Source organism: Typopeltis vanoorti, chromosome 4, assembly GCF_054136105.1.
Source record: "Typopeltis vanoorti isolate ZY-2024b chromosome 4, IOZ_Tvanoo_1.0, whole genome shotgun sequence".
In the NCBI taxonomy this organism is placed as follows: Eukaryota; Metazoa; Arthropoda; class Arachnida; order Uropygi; family Thelyphonidae; genus Typopeltis; species Typopeltis vanoorti.
Window position 1 is genome coordinate 112,657,155 of NC_143552.1, and position 21,731 is coordinate 112,678,885.

At 34.0% G+C, this 21,731-nt stretch overlaps 1 protein-coding gene across 6 annotated transcripts in view; it reads left to right on the forward strand.

The window, feature by feature from the left end:
- Positions 1–21,731, forward strand: part of LOC150107612 (cytosolic iron-sulfur assembly component 2A-like) — a 136,318-nt gene that overhangs the window by 52,440 nt on the left and 62,147 nt on the right. For 2 of the 6 annotated variants that reach the window (XM_090391971.1, XM_090391972.1), the window contains exons 6-7: positions 4,390–4,501; positions 14,227–14,650. The exons of 2 other annotated variants lie outside the window; for them this stretch is intronic. In XM_090391971.1, the coding sequence (XP_090248097.1) occupies positions 4,390–4,487 (98 nt within the window). In that variant the 3' untranslated portion in view covers positions 4,488–4,501; positions 14,227–14,650. Of the gene's footprint in view, positions 1–4,389; positions 4,502–14,226; positions 14,651–21,731 lie in introns of those variants that run through there. 2 more of the 6 variants (XR_016548250.1, XR_016548249.1) reach the window with 2 other exon arrangements.

Consider the following 21,731-nt stretch of genomic DNA (forward strand, 5'->3'; position numbering starts at 1 on the left):
TCACGCTGATCAATACTACAGAATTTCTTGCTAAATAAATTTGCTGGTATCGCTCAGTTACACTCTATATTTAACACTTAGCAAGCACTTATAACGTTATTAATCACGGCAGTTACTGCTTCAAGGGGAATTATTTTCAAACTTCTAACTTCGGCTAAATTCAGTGAAATGCCACAGTAAATGTTAGGATATTCGAGACGGAACTATCACTTATACCTTCACATTGAAATAAATAAAATAGGACTGTTCTTACCAGGATTAATCCTTAGCAAATCAGATTCAATGTGAGCACATTTCAAACTTTATTCACTTATTACTCCGATGGAACACTATTCAAAAGAATTCTTCAAGGAGATAACTGAATTATTATTTATCGCGCTACACAATTCTTGACAGGCTTACTATAAGGCAGAATAATTATTCCATGTTTACTACTGTATAACAAATTGAGCTTTGTACAATCCTTCTTTAAAGCGATATAGGAATACGTAGTAATTCTAAAACTTAGTGGATTTATTCTGAATCTTCTATTAATCTTCCATTGTTTTAGTTATCTCATTACGGTACTAAATTCCTGTAACTGCCACCGTTGACTTTACTCTCAGCTGTCTCTAGGTTTTCTCCTTGTCTCCGTACACTTCTGAATGCTACTCCCTTGAATTTCCTGCCCTTCAGTTTCCTTGTTTACTTTTACCTCTCGCTTATATGCCTTCCTTCTTCCCACCTAAAACTTGTTCACTCCATCCAACTCATTAATTTCTCTTCTCCCCATTATCGAAGCTCATGCCCTACGCTCGCGCGTTCTATTTTATTTCTATCTCCATAGCAATGATCAAAACAGAACGTAAACATAAGCATTAGCGTTACATAAGATTATACCTTTACACTGAGTAATGAAAAATAATAATAAAAATATAGTTACTCAATTTCTCCTTCAATTCATTTATAAATAATAATAATAAAATATATGTTACAGTTTATATAAAGTACATAAAAGTTACATACATAGAATTCCTCATAATATTATTGAAGGAATAAAGTAATAAGATAAATGTTATTTACTACAGAGTCCTTTCAATAGTATAATATACATTAAAATTATATAATTAAATAATAGCTGATAAAATTCAAGGATAATACATGAATAATAAATCGTAAGCAAGGGACTAACAAATAATATTTAAACAAGTCTTGCTTAGTATATGGTAGATTATGTTAAATGTGAATGAAGAATAAAAATATACAAAACAATTTCATTCACAGTTTAACAGTTTCACAACTGAGAGTTTCAATTCAGAAGAGATCTCCACGACATTGATAAAAGGACAGTTTTCTACTACTACTACACTCAGTAGACAAAACATTAGAGATATCTACCTAATAGTATGTCGTCCTCCTCTAGCACGAATAACAGCCTGTACTCTCCAAGGCATTGACTCCACCAGATGCCAGATAATTCCAGCCATGCCTCTTGCAGCATTATCCACAGCTGTGCCTTAAATGTTTGTTCTGGATGCATAGATTTAATGTCTTGCTTTAAGGAATTCCAGTGAGATTCAATCAGATTTAAATCCAGGAGCCTTGGAAACCACTAGATGGTCCCAAACTCAGATGAGTGTTCCTTAAGCGATGCCTGGGTAGTTGCAGCCCAGTGGGGTGGCACATTGTCCTAATGAAACAAACCATTGTTGTGGGATGCATGAAGGCCATGAAAATGTGTAGGTGATCAACCAGCACATTCTGGTATCTCGCAGCATTTAAGGACCTCTTCAGGCACACATAAGAGACCTAATATGTCACATGAGAAGGCTCTTCCCCAAACCATCACAGAACTGACCTGTCATGACAGGACCATGACCTCATGCTGTCAATGTCGCACCCTCCCATCAGCTTGGTACAAGTGATAACTGGATTCATCAGACTACACGACTGGTCCACTCTGCAGAGATCCAGTTTTGATGGTCCAGATGCCAGGCCAGGTGCAATGCCTGATGGTGAGCTGTCAACAGTGGTACATGATTAAGATGTTGACTCCAGTAGCCCCCCATGGTATACAGGGCATGGCATGCCATTCACTCGCTAATGTTTATTAGCGCTAATTGTCTCTAATGTTTTGTTCATTGAGTGTACTACCAGCTTTACAATAAACTGTTTATACAAGAAATACTGTTTAGATTTTCTATCACAGATAAGCTTCCTTTTACCACTATGTATTAATAATTGCAAATGTTATTCTTTATTTTCATCAAGCTAGCTATTCAATACTTAGTATGAATAGCTAGCTAGAGTCATGAATATTTAGGACTGCATTTGATACATAATATCTTACTAATCTGGAGTGGCTCAGCCTGTTGTTAAAACCAGACATGAAGTGTTTTGGAATGACACCAAGAAAATTCATAGAAGGATTTTAACCATAAAGTCTGAGATCCACCTCCTTACCACATTGCCATGTCATGAATGTGGGAACTTCACTTCTTGAATTATTTTTTGTGTGTATCTTGTGCACACAATTTTATGAACATTCCATTCATAAAAGATTGCACACCTATCATACATTAACACTATTGATGGGCTAAAGGCTAGATAATCTGGAAACTACTGTCTAGAAACCTAACATGGAAAATTTTTTTCCATAGGCATCGGCGGGGGGGGAAGAGCCCCCAGTATATATATAAAAACAAACCCAGTATGTGTATATATATATATATATATATATATACCACTCAACAAATATGCTGTAGATTTTCACACCTGGCAAGTAACTGCAGACTAGACAAAATAGAATTTTTTTTATTAAATATGATTAAAAAAAAACTTTCTAAATATTTTTTTTAACTTTAAGAAGACAGAGAAGACTATGAGTAATATAAAATGCCATTTCAGTAACAAAAATTAATGTAACATATGATTTTTTGCCAAAAATTAATTTTGTTTTTACTGTCCTCCTTTAAATGGTTCTCACACAATGGAAATGTTTTATAGATGTAATGCTTTATAGAACTCCTGTTGAATTATTTGAACATGTCATTAAAAAATGAGGTTAGAGTTTTTGGCTAGTACATCTTGTTTCTTGGCAAATTGGATTTTGCATAATTTGTTGAGTCCTATATATATATATATATATATATATATATATATATATATATATATATATATATATATATATATATATTTGATGCAACAAATTTACTCAGCTATGTGACATAATTAAAGAAATTTAATGACTAGAAGCCAAGAGATAACAAAATAGAAAAAAACTATTATGTGAATGCACAACTAGTTTTGACTTTTTATGCACCTGATGAAGTCTTCTAAGAAGATGAAACTAGTTGTGCTCAAATAATAAATAATTTATTTCTATTTTGGTATCTCTCAGCTTGTAGTCATGAATTCTTTAATTATATTATATATATATATATATATAATGAATTTTATAAATTTTAAATAATACCATTACTGCTATTTGTGAATTCTGGTTTTTATATATAGGCAGCCCTTGTGTAACATGGTATTTTTGAGCTTTCGGGTGGAATAACTGCCTGTTACATTTGATGTAATTTTTCAGCATTTCCATTCTTTTTTTTAGGATTCCCCACTAGCCACTATGCAAAAAATAAATAAAAACTTTTTAAAATTCTCATGCTAGGTTTTGTGATATTGAACTTATGCTTGTTTGAGACCAATAAAAACTGACTACAATGCATGCAATGCAGTTCGTGACTTTTAGGATGTTTTTAAGATCATTTTGGTTTTTATTTGATCATTTATAAATTTTTCCGGGTATGTATTACTGAACTTCAGATTTCAAAAAAAAAAAGTTATTGAAGAGCATGGATGTACACCACATTAGGTTTTCACTAAAGGGGATAGGTCTTTGGTGAGAAAAGAAAAAGCGAAATAGAATGCTGATTTCAAAATAAAAAAAGAGAGAACTATGTGAAATTTTAATGTATCAAAAAATCATGTAACATTACTTAAGTGTGTGCGATAACACATCAGGAGATTACATGATAAAACTTATGCTAGTTTACAGATCCTCTAATCCTCGTGTGCAATGAAAGATGTAAATAAAAAAAGTGTTACTGGCATATTGGAAAGCAAATTAAAGAGGTAATCTGCCAATTATTTATTGCCAGTAGTTATTTAAAGAATGTTTTCTAAATTATCAGTTTTGATAGTTATAAAAATAAGATCATGCATGTTTGTTAGCTTTTTGAACATTCCCCTCCCCCTTCCTTTTGTACTGGTTCTTATTCCCACATAGCATGGTTTCCGCTATACAAGATTTTATAGGAACCTAAATACCATGACATATGAGGGTTTGCCTGTATTTGTAAATTATTTATTAGAATATGTTTAAAAGTCTTTTCACTTATTTTCATTTAGTAAACAAACAAATTAATGATAAAGAAAGAATTGCAGCTGCAATGGAAAATCCAAACTTACAAGACATGGTTGAAAAGTGTATATCAGAAGAAATGTGATAAAAATTATATAGGTAATATGTTCAAATAACTCTTAGAATTAAGTAATTTAAGTTTGTACAGTACAGTTGAGATACGTAAGCTTACATTTTTGTAAGCTTTTGTTTCTCAACTGTGTTGCCTTGAGTCTTAATGCACTAGAAATCAATAACAATTATAGAATGTTTTTAGTTTAATTTGCACATAAATGGTATAGGAAATAAACTGAAGGGAGATATTCAGTTGTTTGCTGATTATGCATAGTGGGGTAGGGCAATAATTTATCAAGGATGTAGAGCTTATAGGATGATTTAAATATACTGATAATTTTGTTACTGCTCAAGTATCCAGGCTGGGTTGACCGAGTGGTTAGCGTATCTGCTCTCCAGCCCAAAGGCTGTGGATTCAAATCCCGCCGTGGGTATGTATGCTTGTGATTGTCTGTGGAAATACCAGTGATGGCGGCGGGCGGTAGATGGCGTTGGTTTAGTTGGTGGATTGAGTTGCGGAGACAGATGTAGAGTAGGTGTTCTCCCTCGATGAGTCTTTGGACTCCTTGGAGGTGTTGCGTAATAATGATAATATTATGGGCAAAAGATAATGGACATCAGTGTAATTATGGAGAATGTAAAGTTATGCATTTTCGGATAAATAGATTACAAGCTGTTACTATATTGATTGAACTGTATTCCAGGAAATAGACGAAGGCTAGAAATTTGTGTGTGTGTCGGGGGGGGGGGGGGGATATAGTACATATGGTGTTGAAGCTTAGAAGGCATATTGCTAAGGTTGCAAAAATAGTTCATAGAATTACTTGGCTACTGAAGAATACACTACTAACAAATGGAGATAAGAAAGTTGTTATTCCACTTTATAAGACCTTGATATGTCCACGTCTGGATTCCTCTGCTCAGGTCTGGTCACCTTGGTTTCTTGGGGATGAGGAGGTAATGGAGAGGATCTAGGTGCAAGTGACCAAGATGGTGAGATTTCCTTTTATTATAAAAAGTGAGCAAATTACTAAGGCTGAATCTCCCCCACACAAAACCATGCTGTTTGCCCTCCTATAGCGCATCATCTTCCTGTCTATCCACCTGAATTCTGCTCTTTATCATCTTGCCCAATGCCTTAACCACCATTTCTTGGAACCTCCTTTATTTAGTGGGACTAGTTTTTATATGTTGAACCCCTAAGTAAGAAGTTGGTTGATCAATCTATAGTATGTTAGTGCTATGTGTGGGTAGTGAATTGGGAGAGGAGTAACTTATTTACATTTGATTTGAAGACCTATATATTGTATTTCTTGGGAAATATATGAGAGAAAAGACTACTCCACAGTACAGCAGTAGCAGGGATGAAGGAGGAAGAAAAGAAACATGTTCTGCTAATTTGGAGTTGAACCGTGAAGAGATGTTGGGTAGTAGCTGCACATGTTTCAATGGATATAATGGAGAGAGTTGAGGAATTATTGATGTTAATTCATATGAACATTTACCATGGAAATATTTACAGAAGATGCATTTTACAGAAATCACAAACATCTGTGTTGAGAGTGGGAGGAGTGAATCTGGTATGGATGCTTGGACATTATCACTCATGTTGATATTTAGTGGAATAAAACGGATATATAAATCTAATAATTAACTAACTGAAGTTATTTAACTAATTAAATTATAATACATAATATGTATTATAATAATTTATGTAATTTATTGTACCATCATTTTTTATTTTGGATGATTGGAGTAGAGCTCTCATAGTACCCATATATAAAAAGGGAAATAAAACTGCATGTGAGAATTACAGAGGTATTTCCCTATTGAGTGTTCCTGGCAAGATCTATGCAAGTATACTTGAGAAACGGTTGAGAAGAATTGTGGAAGAAAAGCTTGGTGAAGAACAAGCTGGATTCAGGCCAAATAGAGGCTGTCAGGATCAGATCTTCACTTTACGACAAATAGTCGAGAAAGCATGGGAATATAACAAAGATCTGTATTTAAGTTTTGTCGATCTGGTAAAGGCATATGACAAGGTGCCAAGAGAGAAGCTATTCAATACGTTGCAGTTATATGGTGTCATTGGGGCATTATATCAAGCAATACTTAGTCTTTATTTGAGTTGAAAGTCAGCAGTTAGAATTGAAGGAAGTACAGGAAGATGGTTTAATGTTAAATCTGGTGTGAGACAAGGATGTACATTATCCCCTCAGTTATGCATTATCTATATGGATCACATTATGAAGGAAAGTGGTATTAAACATGATATCAAAATTGGAGATGTTAATGTCAGCTCTTTGCTTTATGCAGACGATGTTATACTTCTAAATAAATCTGCTACAAGTCTGCAAGATTCTCTGACTAAATTGAATAGCTGTTGTAATAGATATGGTATGAAGGTCAGCAATAAAAAGACAAAGACAAAGAAAATAGGCAGAATAATTGAAAATGTCAACTATGTTGTGAATGGAGAACCTGTGGAACAAGTGAAACATTTCAGCTATGGCACGATTTTTAGTGAAGATGGTAAATTAAATATAGAAATAGACAACAGAATCAGCAAAGCTGGTATGGTGGGAAGTCAATTGAATAAATTCATATGGAATAAGAGAGAAATTAGTCAGAACACTAAATTAGCTGTATACAAGACAGTGTTCAAACCAGTTTTAACTTATGGATCTTAGAGCTGGGTCAGAAGTAAAACACTTGATCAAAGACTAGAGACCACAGATATGAGAGTCCTGAGAAAGATTATAGGCATGAACAGATGGCATCAATGGCAATATCATATTAAAAACGAGGATATTAGGAAAGAACTTGACATTGTCAGCATCCAGGAATGTGTTTGCAGAACTAATCTCAGGTGGTATGGTCACTTAAACAGAATGGGCGAGGAAAGATTAGCAAAACAAGTGTTCTCTGCCAGGTTGGCAGCGAAACGACCCAGAGGAAGACCAAGATATAGGTGGATTGATACAGTACAAAGTGCTTTAGACGATAGAAATATAAGATCTGATAATGTTGGAGTCTTGACAAGTAGACTGATTTGGAGGAAAATTGTAGATAGGAAATTAATAATGATGTAAATTTTTTCATGTAGTACTATCATATCCTGTACACCCCTTGAGGGTACATGGCAGGAATTTGATGATGATGATGTAATTTATTTTGTATTCTAAAATAATTAAAAATAGGAACAGCTATATTGCTTTTATCAAGAGGATGCAAATTAAGAAGAATATCAAAATATTATATGCAAGTCTTAAAACAATTTTGCAGTTTGGTCCAGCAAGGAATACAGAGCTGAGGAAGACTTCAAAGGGATAAAAAATTTCAAAAGTAGAAGCATTAGCCTCTTATTAAAAAAAAAAAAAAATCCAAAATGCTCATTCAATTGGAACTAAACTTTTAATAAGTTTTGGCTTTTTATGAAATACAGTTTTTACCTGCTTGATAGTTTTTTTCTTTTATTCTAATCCTAATCCATTTATGTATTATATTTATCCATAAATCCATTTATGTTGGTTGGTTGGATCTATTTTTATTTCTTTAAATTCCGTTTTTATTTTGGTAGATGCTGATTGATACTGATCCGAATATAAGGAAATTTATATTATCCTGCACCACCCTATATTCAGATTAGTCTATATAATATAGTGGAATCAATCATCAACTAACTTTTGGAATCTCACTTTTCTACAGGCCGAGGTTAATATTATCATTTAAGGCTTCTGCAAGGTCCAATAAACTTTATGAGCGGTGCAATGAAAGAGAATCAGGCAAACACCAAATTGGAATCAATAAAACAAAACATTTAATGCAGGGTTACATAACATGTACATTAAGTATAACTTTGAAAACAAGGTAATTCAAATCAACTTAGTTCAAATACTCATAACAAACATAAAACATTAGGCATCAGATATCCAGCTGTCAATTTTACATTCTTCCAAATAATTAAAAATGGTTCACACAGTTCAATGTTACAGAATCTTACAGTAAATATTCTTAAAGTAGAATTCTCTAAGTCTCTCTTAGGCAACAAACACTTAATTCAATTATGAGGCAGTTACCACTTCAAGGGGGGAACACTTTAAAGCTCCATGCTTCGGCTAATTTTAGTAGAACGCCACAGTTAATGTTAAGATATATCGGGCGGAGCTTACTCTTATTTCTTCATGCTGAAATATAAAAAAAATGGACTGCTCTTACAGGGTTACATCCTTTGCACATTGGATTCACTATAGGCACACTTAAAACTGAAGTTAACTATCACTTTGAAGTAACACTATTCAAAAGGAATCTGCACTTCTTCTACACGTTATTCCCACTTCCTGTGCAGGGTCCGCGTGTTATTTAGATGCGACTTCTTGTTAGTACTACTCCCAACCGACCGGTCGCCTGGTCTGCTGCTGGGGGGGGGGATATATTTTTGATTGTAGAGGCATATGTTCACTGGGCCGGTTTGCCTGCTTGCGGGATGAAAAATGCCAGATAAACTGGCGGAAAAAACCCTACTGACCGCGCCCAAGACTGGCTAACTTGGCTATGCCTGAGGAAGATCCTCAAATTCCTCACGTTTAGAACGGGAATCGGACCTGGGACACTCCTTCCCCAGGCATATGGTTGCGAAGCGCAAAGCCACTAGGCTAACCGCGCAGTCAAAAGGAATCTTCACTATATAACTGAAATATTAAACATAGAGCTTCACGCACTCGTTTCAGGTAATCTACTTATTCCTTATTTTCTTCTACGCATTAATTTCAACTTTGCACTATTCTTCCTCAAAACAATTGGAATTCATCGTAATTTTAGAATTCCGTATAAATATTCCTAATTGTCTATTAATTTCCTGGTTCCTTCTTAATCTATGTACGACATTTCCAAAATCCCCTTACTGCCACCCGTTACTTTACTCCTTGCTGTCCTGAATGCTTCTCCCTCTCTTTACTTTCGTTTTCCAATTAAATACGTTCATTCTTCCTGCCAAAATCCGGTTCTAGCCAGTTCAGCTTACATCTACCAGCTTCACTCCATATCACAGCCATTCACGTTCTAAGCACGCGCTAACTAAAATTAACTCCATTTCTCCTTTGCCAACCAATCAAATTCAATCAGAAGAATTACATAAAATCATATTAGCAAAATTCCACATATTTACATTCCTTTTCAGAAATAACAAATAATATAATAATTCATAGTTCACATAAAATACATTTAAATATGATAAATACAAATTCTTAATATATATATATATATATATATGCACAGCTTCTTACAACATTAACATAGGAATAAATATAATAAATTGAATGACATTTTGATAGAGTCCTTTCATTACCAATACAAATTCCAAAATTAAATAATTAAATAATAATAAACAAACTCAAAGTAATTATATGAATAATAATTTATAAGCAAGAGATTAACATCAAATAATATTTACAAGTCTTAAGTTATGGCAGATTATGTTAAATATGAATGACGTATTATAACACATAAAATATCTTTATTCACAATTTAACACCCACAAAAGGTTGTAAACATGTACACTGCTTTCCATAAATTAAAGAAAAAAAGAGAAAAATCACAACGCAAAAACTGATGAATTTTTATGCAGTTCAATGAAAAGCAGTATGTAAATAGTTTAATTTAGTAACGAATGGGTACATGAAGACAATGGTCAAAAACAAGAGATCAAAAGGAGATTGTCAAAGTGCCTCAATGAGGAATGTGGTCACCCCCACAGCAACACAGTGCTTTCAATGATGTTTCATACTTATAATGGTGTCCAGGAGCTTATTTGGTAATATCAACCATTGCTCCTGTGAAACTCTTAAATCTCTCAAGGTTTTGGGGAAGGGGAGTGAGAGCAGCAACATGTTTACCTAGAGCATCCCAACATACTCACTAGAATTAAGGTCAGGAGACCTGGCTGACCAATGAGCTTTGCTCAGTGAGGACAAGCATTGTCTTATAGGATAAATATCTCCCTTATTGTATCCACACATAGATTGAACATATAGAGGTCCAGGACCTCATCTCTATAAGTTGTACCATTCATGATTCCACTAGGAAACACATACAGGTCAGTGCTTCCATCCAACAAGATGCCTCCCCAAACCATTACACTACCTCCACCATAAGTGTCCCTTTCATGGATATTAAAGAATGATAATAATGTGTCCCTGGTTCTCTCCAGATCAGAGCACACCTGCTATTGCTTTGTAGAGCAAATTGGGACTCGTCTGTGAACAGTATCAACCCCGTTGTTCTGGGGTCCACTTGACGTGCAGCATTGTCCATTTCAGATGTTCTTTCCTTCCATCCAACAAGATGCCTCCCCAAACCATTACACTACCTCCACCATAAGTGTCCCTTTCATGGATATTAAAGAATGATAATAATGTGTCCCTGGTTCTCTCCAGATCAGAGCACACCTGCTATTGCTTTGTAGAGCAAATTGGGACTCGTCTGTGAACAGTATCAACCCCGTTGTTCTGGGGTCCACTTGACGTGCAGCATTGTCCATTTCAGATGTTCTTTCCTGTGGTGTAGGGATAGGGACATGCAGACTACCAGTCACCTTTCTGAACCCTTCTACACACACACACACTGAAAGCAGGTACCAATATTCCTATAGCCGATGCAAGGTCGGATCATAGCTGATTTGAGGTAGCGCTCCTGGTTCAGCAACCAGATAATTGGAACCTGTTGCATTCCTTCACTGCATTTCTGTGATGATTGTCACTGTTCAAATTGCTTCCACAGTCTGTGAACCACAGAAAGACTCTCATGCAGCCATCTGGCTCCACCTGACTTTGGTTGGCCTCTTGTCTTACTATGGCTTGTCACCTGAATTCATCAGTTAAATTAGTGATTCTTAGCCGGACTTGCAGAAAATTTATAGAATGTTTCTAATGTTTAAAATTTTGAAACCTCTTAAAATAATTATTTTTTGCTCTTCATTTTACTTTGTTTCAAACTTGTATTGTTTTGTATTGGTAATCTGAATTATGCGGTTTAATTCAGTAGTTTCTTTTGTGGAGGTGCCACAAGTCTTTTGCTGCTGGCAACACTGCGAGTCGATCCATACAACAACTGCTAAAATACAAATTTATCACAACATGATGATGACACACAACTGGAATTGACAAAGGATTTAAGTCAGAGCTCTGTTTTGAAGAAAAGTTTGGTCCAATTTTGGATACATATCTGGAGGGAATATCTGCACCTGTTTACCATCGATATTTAATGGTAAACAGGTAAATTAAGTTTGTTGCCTTTTGTTTCTACATATTTGTGTGAAAAGGGATTTGCCACAATGGTAAATACAGGGTGTTTCAAAAAGACTGTCCCAATGAATTCAGCTATCGGCTTGATGTTGTCCGTTCAGCAGGTGTAGGGCACATTGAGCATTTGTAATTGTGGTGAGTGAAACTTTAGGCCTTACTTCATACTTAGTAATTTATTTTGTAACTGTACCACATTTTCATTATGAAATATAATTATTTGAAATGGGATCATTCTTTTTGAACACCCTGTACTAAAATGAATGAAAATCAACTCCAAATAGACTCCTGCATGCGAATAGCATTAAGTAACACAATTAAATAGACAAATTAGTAGAGAGTGATTAACAACAGAGGTCTCATTAAAATACATTTAAGTAAAGTCAATTTCTGTTTTCTGATTTAAAACCACTATTTAAAAGAAAAACGTTTAAGTATTATTATTATCATATACCACAAACTAGGAGGCCATGAAAATATTTTAGGATACTTGGTGTGTGTGTGTGTGGGGGGGGTGCAACTATTAAAATGTAGAACTACTGAGTTAAATGATGTCTTGCAGCCATGTTTAAGAATTTTGCTATCACAAAATGTCTTGTCCTCACTCCAAAATGCCTGATTTTTATGCCATAGCTCATTTGCATATACCTAGGAGCATGCCAAGGGTATTTGCCATCTGGGTGCAAACTTTTGCCTCTAATACTGCATTGTATAATCCAAATTAGAAATTAGCTACATAAAATGTAGCTAATTTTGTTGCCGCCTGGGTGCGGTGCACCCCTTGCACCCTCGGGTTGGTGCGGCCCTGCATATACCACTGACAGCACAACTGATTTATATATGATAACTATAACCAGACTTGGCATCACCTTTTACATAATGTATTTGACTTTCATTTGCCCCTTCCCTCCCTCAGTTATTGCGATTTTTCTCTTTGTTCCTTAATTTATGGAAACTAGTGTAGTACTATGGGTGGGGTAAGAATTAAACAATACGACAATCCTGCTTGAAAGACTAAACATACTTTTTTACAAGACATGGTTGGACCAAAGAAATAGTATCCACACAGCCATCAAGAAATTGGATCTAGATTAATCCATTTTTTTTTTTTCAGTTATTAACATAACTGAAATTTAAAGATTGCATCCTACAATACAAAGTTAAAAAAAAAAATAACTTCAACAGCAACAAAAAAAAAGCTGTATGCTAATTTCTTAAATCAGCTGGTGGTGAATCATAGCAAATTGGTTTTTGTTGTTGGTATTCCTGCTTTCTTTTCTCTTTCTTAATGGTTGAATGGGTTGTTATAGACCAGCTTCTTAAACTTTTTCCACTTGTGACCCCTTTTTGCCCAAGAAAATTTTATGCGACCCCAGGTATATAGGTATATAAAATAGGTATACAAATCAAACATATACTGATAATAAATCATAAAGAAATTTATTTTAAAACATTTCTTTGGTATACATATAATTTTACCATTTACATAAAGAATTACAAAGTCTCAAATCTGAACTGAGGTGTTTCTGGCAGCATTCTTTGGCTTTGCGTGATATGGCATATGCAGTGCAAAGTGCGCATGTTGTGTCTCTAGAACCAAGGCTGCAGTGAAGTAGGGCGATGCAACATGGGCAAGTGCTGCCAAACCACCTCGGATTCATTTTTTCAAAATTCATTCCAAATTTTTCAAGGATTCATTAATTCAAAATCGAGCATCCCTCGGATGCTTGATTTTGAATTATTTTTGGTCATTGCACATTCAGAAACCTTGCACTGTTGCCAAATTTTTTGCAACCCCCACATTGAGCTATGTGGATCCCATTTGGGATTGGGACCCACAGTTTAAGAAGCTCTGTTATAGACAAGCTGGTATAATTTAACAATTAACAATAGAATAGGTTTATTACTTTTAGAATTAGGTTAATCTTTCAGATAATAATGGTTGTATCGTTGACACGTTGTGGTGATATGCTATGAGATGTGGTAAGTAGTCACTAAATAAGTAAAGCAGGAAATAAATTGTATCATAGTTTGCAAATTTACATCTTGAGATGTTTGTGTTTGTCTTTATTTAAAAATATCATAATATTCTTTATTTTCTCTTGGAAATATTTTTCGGAAGTTACCCACATGCTTCTCTTCATATTTTTGTTGCCTTTTCTGTAGAAGAAATCTTGTTCTCTCTTGCACACTATTGAAAATCATAAGGCAGCTTCATTATCATTTTGTTAACTAGTTTAGAATAAGATGTAAGTTAGAATTAGAAAAATAATTTTAGATTTAAAAAAAAATCAGTTTTGAATATTTATATTAAACTGTTTGTAACATAAATTTCTCATTTCTCTTACAAAAAAAAGTAATTTATATTTTTTAACTGGTGGTTATTTTTTTTTCTTGTTTGATTTTTTTAAATCATTATTTTCAAATCCTCTACAAATCTGTGATATATTTCGGTGTACTTTTTTACTTCAGTTGTGGTTGTCCAACAAGATTTTGTCAAAAGATCAACAAGAGTTTCACCTTTTGGATAATTCTGGAAGTTGAAAATATGGGACTATGTGCTATGTAGTATCCTTCATTTGATTCCTCTTTCTGGGAGTATGTTTAGAAATAACCACTCATTTAACTTTTTGTTTGTTTGTAAATCTTAAACTAAAATTCCAAGTTATCTGTGCTTTATGCACACATTATTGATTTTAAAATGATGCAGTGAAATAAGTTTATCAGTGTCTGATAACACTTAAGTTGTTAAAATGACTTGAATCAGCCTGTTGATATAACATCTATGTAAGTGTTATCATTCTTCTCCTGATACCTCTGTAAAATCAGTGACTCATTGTGGATAGATCTCACTGTCACACATAATGCTCATTAAATTGTGCCTTAAGCTTGTTAATTGATTCTGTACTCACCACATTCCCAGGTGTTGCATTCCACTCATCAACCACACTCATTTGCAAAACAAACAAACAAAAAAAAAGAGATTTTTCTGTCTCTCCACAGAAAAATCTTTTACATTAACTTGATAAACACCTTTCACTTATTTTCTGTAATCTCCAGCTCCCATGTACTATAAATGGCATTGTTTTATGGGAGCTTCATACCCAACATACCAGAGATCTGGTACTGCTCTAATCACTCTTCTCTAAATGCTTTTCAAAATATCTTCATCCCTAGATTAAGCCTTTGTTCATGGAACCATACCCTCCTTTCATGTCACTGTACACCTCATCATTGCCATAATCTTTTGTATTGTCCTTAAAATTCTAGCATTGCTGAATGATGAACCATACCTGAATTTTAGATACTTGCCCCTTATCTTCAAGATATTCTCACACATTATATATGCTGCATCCCATCCTTTCACTTTCAGATTTCAAAGCCTTAAAATTCTTAATATTGAATAGGTAATCCTGCTCATGCCCCCCCCCCCCCCATCTATTCAAATTCTCTTGTAGAACCACATATTTCATTCATCATAGCTCTCCTGCCTTTGCATCATTCAAAAATAACTACATATCCTCATTTAAATCTCTCTCTCAATATGATTAATACATAGAAGTTAAGCAAAACAGTCCTAAAAGAAATACCTGCAGAATAGCACATGATTTTCCTCTCTGAACTTGCTTATATCGGGTTTAACAGATTTAAGTGGATCAGGTTAGACCAGACTCCATCCATTTAAATGTGAATTTCATGCAGAAGTCACAAATGCAATCTAAAAATCTAAATTATAATTATTAGATAAAAATCTAAATCTACAATATATTCATTTCCCTTCTTGCCCAATACATTTATCACCTTGTAATGTGTGAGTAGTGTGTTACAAATACAACCTCCCCTTAATAAACTTGATGGAGAATCCTGCTGTTATCAATATAGTTCTGTACCACATTCCTTACCACCATCTCCAAAACCTAAACAACAACTCCAGATTCATGGACTGACTTTCAAGTGTTGGAAGAAACATACCCTAATGCTAATTTTCATTCAGTTCATTTTTTTATTCTTCTTCCTAAATGTTTATACGAAGTATGACTTTTATAGATTATAATGTATAAAACTTATGTAAGTAAATACAATTCTTTCATGTTGATGTTTATCAGAGAAAATGCACATGTAAATCTTATAATTACTAATAATTATTGCAAATTGGATAACTAAGCCGGTATTTTGCATTGGTCACCAAGGCCATCTTCATTGGCACAAAAAAAATGTACTAAGCATGTGCACACAGGCACATCAGAGGAAAGCAAACACAGACTGAATAATCTAGATGTTAAAAATAGGAATTCCTTATATTCATTGGTGAAATAAAATTTTAATCATCTGATTACTGGATGACCTATTTAAACTTACTTCACATTTCATATCTTAACTGAGTTATGTCACAGAACAAAGACTCACCTACATTTGACATCATGTATGTGAAATCTAATTGTGTTTTACTAGATGCTGTCTGTAATTATTTGTTACTTTTTGAATGATGTAGTTAATGCTTCTATTTAACATCTTTTAAATGCATTTTTATGTCATCTTTATCTGAGGATATAGAGCTTGCAGAATTAGTTGATCAGTTACTATTATAATGTGGATATACCTTCATCCATATTATAATATCTAACCTTTAGCTCACCCAAAGTGCTATGTTTCAAACCTTTTATGGGTAGAGATTGTAATAAAGTTATTATGGAGGTAGTAACTAATGGGAAAGTTAGCTTTTAAATTTATAAGATAAATGAGCAGCCTGAACTAATAATCTTCAGAAGAAAGATCCAGACATCTCCAATATGTGCTACTTTCTGACACACTGAGAATGTTATTAACCTGAAGCAACATGACAGCATATTATTAATCAGAACACAAAACACATATCTGAAACTCTGAAACTCTATCATCTACAGACACAGATATCCTACAACTACAGAATTTAGATTAGACAAATCTTAGCTCCCAAACAGAATTAGTTTCATTTACAAAGTACAGGATCCATGTACTTCATGATGACTGCAAGTATCACAAATATGATTATCATCTATAACTGACATTACAAATCCACAATTCAAGTATACAATCTGTTTGAATAGTACTCTCTCTAGCATAATGTTATTCACAGCTATTATGGACTATAACAGTTGATCAAAAATATGTGGTGCAAGCCTGACCAAAATAACAGGGACTGACCTCTGTCAGTTGAAAAACTGCTGAACTCTCTCTTTAGAGATTTCTGTTCACTTTTCCACTCTCTGTTCATGCATTTATGAATTAGAACAGTACTAAGCAATTACATAACACCACTTACATCTCTTTTCTTTGTCTGCATGCTACATTGCATACAATAACAATAATTAACATAAAGGTTTATGCGATGTCATCCATTCTTAAAATTATATTTTAAGGAAGTTCATGCATTTATAAAAATTTTGGAAAACATCAAACTACTTTGCTTGTGTGTGTATGTCTATTTTTTTTAATGCATATAAGTTATTTACTTAAGTGTGAATGAATATTAATTAAGCATGATTTGTGAATTTTTTAAAAATTCATAGTGCATTGAGAGACTATATGTTATAACTGTTACTTATATTTAACACGGTATTTCAACGTGCATGTCACTGACATCAGAAATAAATCAGGAGCTACAAACTATTATTGTTAAATGCAATCATTACTAAACTTGATTAACTATTATCCTGAGGAGAGCAAAATTTGGGTGACCCTCATTACAGAATTTTCTTTTCTAATTATATATGTATAAAAATAAAAGAAAAAACATATAAAAGTTATGATAAAATTGAAATGAAATTACTACTTAAAAAATAAATTGCCAATTATTAATGACCAAAAGAATCTATAATCTTGGAATTATTACATTCATAATTTGGTAGCTAATTTGTAGTATGATGTTTCATTTGAATTCATGGAATGCTTTAAATGGGATATTACACATGCAAGAATATTTGGATTATATGGTTCCTCCATTATTACAACAGAGTTATCAGACCATGCACTCCGTATTAAACACAAGACTGACTGGAACAGCACCTGTGTACTTTTTTTTTTCACATTTGATGTCCATAGACACCGTATGGTCACTCCCATACCTCCCTGGGTTTTGGAAATGAAGCCTTCTGCTAGAAAAAGTGGTAAGGTCGCAGATGCCCTTTCCACACAGAGTTAGTAGGATAATCACAAGTATCCATGCCCCTGGTGGGATTTGAACCCACAGCCTCTTGGCTGGAGAGTGGATACACTAACCACTCAGCCAACTAGTCGCCAATGTACTTCATGAAACAAAATGCTGAACACACACAAAAAGTTAGGCCTTAAAATATCAAAAAAAAAAAATTCAAATTATCAAGAATATAGTAGCTCAGTCAGTATAGACGAAGCCCTTTGGTTGGAAAGACACCTGGGTTCGATTCCCTTCCATGACCTGAGGAAGGTCTCTTTCGACTGAAGGTGAGTTAGCCAGTCTCATACAGAGATAGAGTTTTTTCACCTGGAAACTTGGGTTTTTCATCCCTCAGAACAGGCAAATCAGCCCTGTGAACACACACGGATTTATAGCCATGAATACTTATGACATATGGAAGAGATAGTCCTCACCACATGTCGTTACATCTGTAGTCAACCTCCTGGATAGAAGGCACATGAATGGGATAGTCAGTACAACTTTTCCAGGAGTAATTAATCCTCTTAGGAACCTTTAAATCATCTCCGACCAAAGGAAATAAGCTCTACCAAGTAGTAATCATCCACTGGAAAAAAGAACATAACTACAAAGAGCATAGTAAACTTCCGCTTGTTGAATATCAAGACTGTAGGCTCTTATTATTATTATCATCATCATCATTACAGTCACTGCTCTCCTGAATCAAAATTAGAATGTTTGTTTGCAGTGTGAAATCGTGTTTAGAAGGATTTTTATACAAAAATACTTTATATACCGATTTTACTGGTAAACAAAATTCACTAAAAATACTTGTGGGTTAATAGAGATTTTCATATTTTTTTCATTTGGAAATAATAAAATTTGTATATTACTGAATATTTTCACCTCAAAGGGTTTTGTAAAAGAACAGAAAAATAAGCGTAAGATTAATAGTGTCTAAAGAAACCTCTTAGTCACCAATAATTCCAGACTGATATTAACAAATATCTGTCTGAAATTATAAAAAAATAAAGGTATTAACAAATGACCTGGGACAACTGCAACCTCAGCGAGGGTCAACAGTACACGGGGTTCTCCCGACTAATTGCACCGATCGACGCGTGCAAACCACCAAAGTACTGGGGGGGCGATGACATAAGCAAAAACGAAGGTCATTGGGACCATATAAATAGCAGTTCGCTATGTCGAAACAGAGTCTTGTCTTGCCATTTTCTTGGAGTACGAGTTCGAGTCGATCCGGTGTGCATTCCCATTCTCGGGTCAGCAAGGAGTTTCGAGGTCATGTGGGGTTCCGACCTGAAGTTACGATGTATGCTACGGCAGCGGAGTTTTGCTAATATTGTTGGAGAAAATTTGTAATTGCCATCGGAGACTGTGTATTTCAGATAGAAAATTGCCGAGGGACCGACGCGACTAAGATGAGCTGTTTTAGAAGAAATTAGATGCCGAGTTTCCATGCCGCCAAGTTCCTGATGTCCGCTGATGATAAAGAAGGATCTCTCAAAACCCAGAAGAGTTTCCCGAGTTCAATGCTAAAGTTGAACGGTAACAGAAAGAATTGCTTTCAAGGATCATTCAGAGAGGTACAGACTTCTGTTCAAGTAAGATCTTTTCATTGTTTAGCTAGAGAAAAAGATTGTGATGGTGATTTATTTAAGGAACTTGTTTTATGGTGATACTTGAGGACTTTAGGCCTTATGCTGATAGTTGAGATATTTTGTTATATGTGAGAGAAGGTCTGGTTAAAAAAATTTAAAGTGAAACATCGTGTATTTTATGTTATGTTATAGCTATTGCCTAAGCCTGCAGAATGTTATGTAAGATTAATCTGAGTATAATCAAGTTTAATGAGAGAAAATTATAGACACGTGTTCTTACTAGAATTGAATATGATGAGGAACTAAATTGTAAACATAGTCATTAGTTGTAATTTGAAGCATAGAAGCTAATTCACTTAGTATACTTAAAATTGACCCATTGTACATTTCATTGATGTTAAATAAATTGTTTTCTTGTTTAAATAACTTGCCTGATTTCTAATCCAATGCACTACTCATTAATTAGGATCTGTGTGAGCCTTAAAAATAGATATTCTCATGACTGCTGCATAACAGAAAATTTAAGTTCATAGATTTACTTAGAATTAAGAGAGAAAAGTTCCTTGTGGTTTACTGTGTGTTATTCTTTAGAGGGAGATTCACCTCCCACCCACGAATTTGGTGGCGCAGCTAGAAACTAAATAAATTTTCCAAATTCAGTTGAGAATAAACACCAGTAGGCCAGACAAAGAGATTGTAAATTCTGTAAACAAAGGCGATTTCTTTGTTTTGTAAGTTTTGCACATGTGAGCTTTATTATTTGCGGCCATAAATCAGATGTATAATAAAGGTTAAGAAGAAAGGTTTAAACTAGATAACTATAATTTTTTTTTACAAAGGCACAGAAGACAAGATATAATTGAGGACTTGATAACACATTTTTTATTTAAAATAATAAATAACAGCAGCATACACCAGTACTTCCTTCAGTTACTACCAATTATTCAAAGTTAGAACAGCCACAATGTGATCATAAAAGTGCACAATAAAGAATTGAATAAGAGCAGAAAATATTCAAACTAATATCCTAATGTTTGGACTGTGTTTCCTGGGTGGTTAGTCAGATAGTCAGCTTTGTTGTTTATGGCAAAGGATGTCTCCCAAATTTTTGGCAATTATTGAAGTCAAATTTATTTCAGTTAGGAATGTTCTGTAAAGTATATGTTATTTATTTCCCTGAATTTTTTGTTTGCTTCTGAAGCGACATCACTTGAAGGTTTTTATCTATGACATTAATATTGTACAGCACAGTCTGCTAGTCCACTTTTTCTAGAGTGATTCTGAAGTACTTGTAGTTTTGAAACTGAAAAAAAAATTCCAATTTATTCATGTTTAAAGTAACAGTAAACATATTTCATGCAACACAAAGCATGAGTTGCTATACAATTTAATTTCTGTTTCGCACAGTTTTCCTGAAACTATTCTTCACTTGTTTGTGTAGAATGGTTTCAGAGAAGCACATCAGAAATTTCCATTCATTTAATATCTTTTAAACATTAAGTAATTTATCTAAAATACATTTTTTCATAAGTCCAAACAAACCACATAAGACACTATTTAGTATTTAATTTTATTTAGAAACAACAGATGGAATAAAAGGAGAAGAGAGGGAAACATTTGATACAGTATTAGTAAAATTAAAAATTGTTCTTTATATATTGGTAACTCATTATATGCAGTGGTTGTGTTCTCGAGAATTTGTGTGTACCATATTTATTCAAATATAACTCTGACTTTTTTTTCCCAAAATTAAAGCTAAAAAGTCGTGGTATGAGATAAATGCGGGGATTTTCAAAAACTAAAGTTTTCAGAAAAAAAAAACTGAAAATGGGTATGGCTTACCAAGAATCTCCTATTCGCTATCGCTACTTCTGGCATTGAGAATGGTTTCCTTGTGTGCATCATCAAAGTCATCTACCAAAATAGCATCATCTTCTGTCCCATCATTTGAAGCAGAAATTACCAGTAATTTACAAGATTTGAGATACATAATGAACAATCCTTCATGAATGACTAATGAGAAGTGAAAGCAGAGCACAAAACAGATAGCAATAGTAGGTCAGTAAAGATACAGCAGCTTTGAAGACGTGCATATGATTGGTGCAGTATTAACAAAAGATCGTGCGATCCAAAGACAAATGTGAGCCCAACTCAACAATGGCAATTGTTGAGTTGAAATGCTAATTCTCTTCAATTCAAATGCA